General features: G+C 45.3%; 1 protein-coding gene across 1 annotated transcript in view; it reads left to right on the plus strand.

Moving 5' to 3' along the window:
• LOC109292718 (cholesterol 7-desaturase-like) overlaps nt 1-6600 on the plus strand; it is a 37871-nt gene that overhangs the window by 15500 nt on the left and 15771 nt on the right. Inside the window, exon 2 of the mRNA XM_019510276.1 lies at nt 3674-3862. Coding sequence (XP_019365821.1) covers nt 3674-3862 — 189 coding nt within the window. The remainder of the gene's footprint in view (nt 1-3673; nt 3863-6600) is intronic.

Genomic DNA, 6600 nt, shown 5'->3' on the forward strand with positions numbered 1-6600 from the left:
CCCCACACAGTGTGGGGCGGTGGGGCAGCAGGGATAAGCCCCCCTGCCCAGCAGCACCCAGTGAGGTTAGGGACTTTTTTAAAGCACTGGGAGCTGGGGGAGGGGGGCTGGGGGAGCAGGCAGGGCATGGCAGGTGTCTCCCAATGGTCCCCTGCCCCCTCCTCCAGCACCCCCCGTCCCGCTCCCTACTTACCAGCTCTGAGTCCGCCTCCAGCTCCCTGCTGCAGTGGGTGGGGACTGCCCAAATCACTGAACCTCTCTGAATCTTTTCCGAAGATTCAGAGAGCTTCGAATTGATTGAGACCTTTTTATTGGTCCCCCCATTCGATTCAGATTTGGAGATCTGGCCACTGAATTGGGCTGAATCTCCTCTGAATTGAATCACCACCTGAATCTTCGCGCAGCCCTAATATCAGGCTTAGAGTCTGGTCACTGATACTTCACATCAGTATAATTTGTCCTTACAGCCTAAACAAAGAGCAGACACATGGCGTTTAGTTTTACACTGGTGCAAGTTACTATATAGGGTGTAGAGTTAGCATAGGAAATATCAAGGGTAACAATAACCTTGTGTAAGTTTGCCCAAGGCAAATAAGGTATTACTAGCTTCTCTGCCACATAGGGTACATACAGACATTTGGGGAGGTTAGATTGCATTGAAAATGACATCCAATCTAACTTAGCTCATCCAGGTGCAGACCTCATGCTTAGATCTCTGGTTAGGTGGATCTCATTGTGAACTGTACAGAAGTTTAGGACAGTTAGATTGGTCTAAAAATGGCTGACCTGATCTAAGTTAAGTGTACGTCCAAGGTACAGCACCCCTTGCCCCGGAGCCCACCAAACCCCATCATGCAAGTCAACACTGGGAGCTAAGGTAGTACATTGAGGTAGGGAGAGGGGAAAGTGAGATGGGGGTGGTGGTTTGGGGGGCTAAAAATATCTCATTCCCTGGGGATGGGAGGAGGGTCCCCATGGACCCTGTGAGCCCCCCTGACTCTGACAACCCCCTGTGGACCTTGCTTGCCCCCTGGTTCCCCTGATTTCCCCCCTCCACAGAGTCTGTTTGCCCCTCCCCTCAATCCTCCCAACCCCTCATCTGCCTTCCCCATCTCAACTTACCTTAGATTGGGTGGCCATTTTTTACTCTATCTAACCTCCCCAAATATCTACACCTACCCACAGTGGTGCAGCAGCTCCCCGAGGGAAGATGGTTGCCAATCCACTCTGGAGACTGGTATGGCTTATATCAGTGTATAAAACCAGTGTAAGTCACACCAGGGGTAAAATGTGTGCCCAGGCTATTAGACTGAAATGGTGCTCTAGAGGAACAGGAAAACTACTGAAGGAGTTGACTGAGACCTTGTCATTAATCACTGAATATCTTTGTAGTGCTCCACTGACTCATCCATAGCACTCAATAAACACCTCTGCTTTAACCTTTCCAGAAAATTACATCTCTTTCTACCCATTCAGACCTGAAGGTATTTACACTAGGGGTGCAGACAGAACTTACATTTGACACGTGATCAGCTCCCTTAAGGTGCTCTACAGTTGTGCTGTGACCCACATGCATGGCTTCAGAGTGCTTTAAAAGTGGCTGATCATGCAACAAATTAACCTTCATCAAATGAGGAATTGGACAAAGGTGCTCCACTTTGGAGCACCTTAGAGAACTTCTGTTCCCTAGAGTCAATCCCTTGCCCAATTGGGGCTGGGCTGATGTAGCCCAGGCCCACCCCAGGGCTGTCTGCTGGAAGGGAGGGGGCTGGGGGAGGCAGAGCGAGCTGAGGGCTGGGGTTTGCCCAGCCTGAGCTTGAAGGGGGCAGGTGGATTGGAGCCCCCCACCTTGTGGCCCCCCAAAGCCCCCCTCCAACTCAGGCTGGGGAAACCCCAGCCTGCAGCTTGATCCTACTCGCTTCCTCCAGACAGCATTGGAGCTGGGAGGGCAGCAGGGCAGGGCTAGGGAGAGAAGCTGCAGGTGGGCTTCTTGGGCTTGATTGGCTTTAAAGCAGAGCTTGATTTTTTTCCACCCCCACCTCACCCCTCCCCACCCAACAGGCAAACACCTGTTGGTTTGGGGGGCACTCTAACTCATGGCGCATTACATAAAGCGCCATGAGTTAGAGTGGGGGTGGGTGGTGGGAGAGGGCTGTGCACTTGGGTCAGCGCCCTAAAAGTATGCACCAGCTGCATACAAGCTGGATTCATCTGGCTGCAGTTTGGTGCCATCTTGTGGCCAAACAGCATATTCAGACTAATCCCACTGGTGCTTCCATATAGAAGTGGCTTTTTCTTATAGAAGAGAATAGGAGGCCTCCATTTGATAGAATCATAGAAAATTAGGATTGGAAGGGACCATAGGAGGTCATCTAGTTCAACTACCTGCTCAAAGCAGGACCATCCCCATTTATATCATCCAATCCAAAGCTCTGTCTACCCAGGTCTTAAAAATCTAAGGGTGGAGATTCCACAACCTCTCTGGGTAGCCATTTGTAATCAGTTATTCACTTCTGCCACTGCAGTGCATCTCTGCAGCTGAATGCAGTGATATCCAGATAGCCCCTGAGGTTCTGCATGAAGTCATATTGGATCAGATTTAAAAGATATTTGGACACTATCTTTGACTTAGATGCCTAATTTACCAATGCAATCAGGGCCTTTGGGCCTGATTTGAATTGGTTCCCTTAGTGCCTAAACCAGGCACAGGCAGAGTTTAGTGGCCTAATTTCCAAAAAGTGATTCAAACTGGCTGTGAGCCAGCAGAGCCAACTGGATTTGGCACTTAACATCATCTGTGTCTCCACTGTGGACTGTAGAGTTTCTTAAGCATCTCAGGCTCTTGCACGTACTCAAGAGCAATGCAAGTGGAGCCGCTAAGTGTGATGGCCTGGATGAAAACTATTTCTAAGAAATTCATTCCATTTAGGCTTGCTTGTGTGGAACATCTGTGCATCTCATAATTGGTGTCAGCCTTATGCTTTCACCAGCTGTCAGCATTACTGTTTTCAGAACTCCTGAGATTATGCAGGTCTGTTGTAAACTATCTGAAATTAAATTAAAATTAGGGAAAGGATCACCAAACCTCTACAATATAGTGCTCAGATTTATATCCTGCAAATGACACCTCTAGTAACATGGACAGGAAAGTGATTCTAATTTTCTGGGTAACTGTGGGCTGGGAAGCTGCTATAGATCAATAGGCTCAAATAGCTTCCATAACACTGCATTTAGTAGCTTCCATAACACTGCATTTAGTACCTAGGATGCTTCTGTGTTTCCCAGGTACTTAAGCTGTTAACTTATGCAAGAGTAAAAAAACACTTAAAAACAACTGGCCATTAAAGATGAATGTGGACTGATTCTATAGTCTTTTTATAACTCCCTGAAGGACTAGTTTGACAGAGAAATAAAAGCTTAGTTCACCTGTATTGACCACATGGTAGCAATTCTGCCTAACAAGGTAAACTTTGCTGAGGGAATCCAAGAAAACTGGAATGGGAACTGTCTGAATGGAAAAACTCACTTTGCTTCACAGCATAGTTCATGTTCTCCAAGTCCCACTTTCTGAAAGAAGCAAAAGGGGTATGTCAGTATGTGTTGATCAAACCCTTAAAGTAAGACTGTTGTCTTGGTGGACAGCTTAACCTTGTAATTTCATTTTGATGTGCAGGGGAACAGCTTGCTGTGTTCCGTGCTCTGGATGGACGAGCATATGTGGTAGATGCCTATTGCCCACACCTTGGGGCTAACCTTGCCGTTGGGGGCCACGTTGTAGGGAACTGCATTGAATGCCCATTTCATGGATGGCAGTTTCGAGGAGAAGACGGAAAGTGCATTAGAATCCCATATGCTGAAAAAGGTGATTCCCTAACTCTGCAGTAAGAATTTGTGGAAATGACAGTACCCTGATGGGGAACACATTTTCCTAAGGAAATGGAACCATTGTCCTGTCTGTCAGGGGTGTGTGCAGTGGGCCCTATTTGATTTGGGTTCGGATTTGGCCCTAATCAGGGACAGTGATTCAATTAGTTGATTCGGATCACTGTTCCTGATTCAATTCAGCCACATCTGAATCTGAAGATTTGATGCTGATTCAGAGAATCAGCGATTCAGACACAGACACAGCTTTAAGTGTTTTTTCTAGATAACTCAAGGTACCAGTCCTCCATGTGTTCAGTGGCGAACCCGGAAGTAGACCTGAAGTACTTCCAGTCCACTTCTGGGACCCCTGGGGAGTGCGCTGCAGGCCCCCCCCCCGGCTTGGCAATTGGCCCCCAGACCCAGGAGGCACCAGTTGCTGAGCCAGGGGGCATGGGGGCCCCCCTGTGTGCTCTCCAGTGGACCGAGAAGTGGGCTGGAAGTGCTTCTGGTCCACTTCTGGGTTTGCTACTGAGTGCACTGGGGAGCCCCCTGTGCTTCTGTGGGACACTGCATGCACCCCAGCACTGCAGCATTCACGAGCCACCTGCTACCTAGAGGTATGTAGAAAAAACACTTAAAGCTGTGTCTACATCCAAATCTCCAAATCTCTCTGAATCAATTTGGAGAGTTCCAATTTGATTTGGAAAGATTAAAGGGTCCTCTGATTCAATTCTGATTTGGAGATTTGGCCACTGAATCAGGCCGAAACTCCACCTAATCAAATCAGGGACCAAAGATGCGCACAGCCCTACTGTCTGTCCCTTTGCATTATTGACTTCACTTAAACATTGTCCTTTTTCCCTTATTGCCAGGTTGATGTCTAGAGATTTTTCCTTAGATGACCATCTATTAGGGTGGCAAAAAATCAGCAATTAAAAAACTAATAATTTTTTTTGTATGTAATCATTTTTTTTGTTAAGGTGCTTTTTAAAAAAAAACCCAAACCTATATAAAGATAGTTTAAATTTAAGATATGTTAAAGCTCAAAGATATCATCATAGAATAGATTAATCTAATTATAATTATTCTAATTATATACTATTTGAGACAGCATATTCATGTACTCTTTTAAGAAAAGTTTTATATATAGATCACAACAGGCCATGCACTATATTGGGGGCCCAATCTTATTGGGTTCCCAGAGACTTCTCTATAGATTAGTAAAAATTAAAGAAAACCACTTTACCCAATGGGACTCAGTCTCTGTCTAGAAGATCCCATTAAGCATTTCTGTGATGCTTAGTTTAATTTCTTGAACTGTGGATTTGTGTCTTCAGAGATAACATCCTTATTAACAGCAGTATATGGAGATGAGAAAGAACAGACCTGATTACCTACTGATCAGCCCTATCATCTCTCTGCAAGTTTGTATACACAGAATCAAGCCCTTATTTCTCTCTAAAAGTGCACCGTTTCAAGAAGTTAAATGAATAGAGGATTGTTGGGGGTGGAGTAGATCTGGGCAAGGAAGAGGAGTCTGGAGATAAATGCAAGAAGGGAGGGGAAGTAGAAACAAAAGAGAAACATTTTTAAGCAGAATGTTCCAGAAGTCTTATGGGATAAGTTTCTGAGTAGAACCTCTTCACTGATTTGAAATCTAGTGAGGGAATGGTATGGTAGAAGGAAAAGCCTATCATTGCAGCAGGCTTGCCAGGCTGTAGAAGAGAAAAGAAATCAAAGATGAGAAGAAATCTTGAAGAAAGTGAAGCCCCAAGCTAATAACAAATGGCTGCAGTGCTCATTTGATGTCCTCCTAATACAGTGTGGCAAAAATATCCCCCAAATATCTATGATTGTTCTAGTGAATTGAAGATAGTTCACCTCCCATTGACTTCACAAGTATCTGCTTCAATTAGCTTTGGTAAATAAAATAACAAATCATAATTTAGTTTGCTGATGTACTGCAAAATTAACCTGAAAAATTATCAAAATAAATCACTGCTTGAAAATGTATAGTGTGTACCTTCTAAAAATGAAACCTACATCTACTTTTGAGTTGTGAATAATATGCATTAAGGTTTTAACAAACAAAGAATGTACTTTTTGTACAAAACAATGATTGATTTGTGGCTTCCCAACCAAATCCACCCTGCCATCTATGACTTTATTATGAGGCCCCTGGCAGACATTAACCATGTAATTGTGTTAAGGAGTTACCTGGCCACATGTTAATGCAGTTAAAGGCACAGTAAAACAAGTAATAAGCCACAGAATTATTACACAAAATATGTAATGATTTTTTTACACACAATATGTATAATCTTGAGGCTGGTTTGCATTGCACCTTAAATGGCATGTGTAGCCAGGCATCAGCAGATTGGAGCTCCCAGCCTCAAGAGCAGGACACACTTGGCAGTCTGGTGGTTGCACCTGACGATAAAGCTAACTTCTTTAACAAATTCTTTGCCTCCATTTTTCTGAGCATGGACTAGGACATCGTCCCCACTGGGATTCTGGATGGACTCAGGAGAGGCACCGCCAGGCCTAGGGTCAGAGTAGACCTAGTTAGGGAACTTCTGGTGGGGCTGGACATGTTTAAATCAGCAGGTGCAGATGATCTCCACCCCAGGGTGCTGAGGGAATTGGCAGGGGTCATTGCGGGACCCCTGGCATGGCTTTATGAGCATTTGTGGTACTCTGGACAGGTGCCAGGGGACTGGAAAAGGGCCAATGTGG

Source organism: Gavialis gangeticus, unplaced genomic scaffold, assembly GCF_001723915.1.
Source record: "Gavialis gangeticus isolate Ggan-Ray unplaced genomic scaffold, GavGan_comp1, whole genome shotgun sequence".
In the NCBI taxonomy this organism is placed as follows: Eukaryota; Metazoa; Chordata; order Crocodylia; family Gavialidae; genus Gavialis; species Gavialis gangeticus.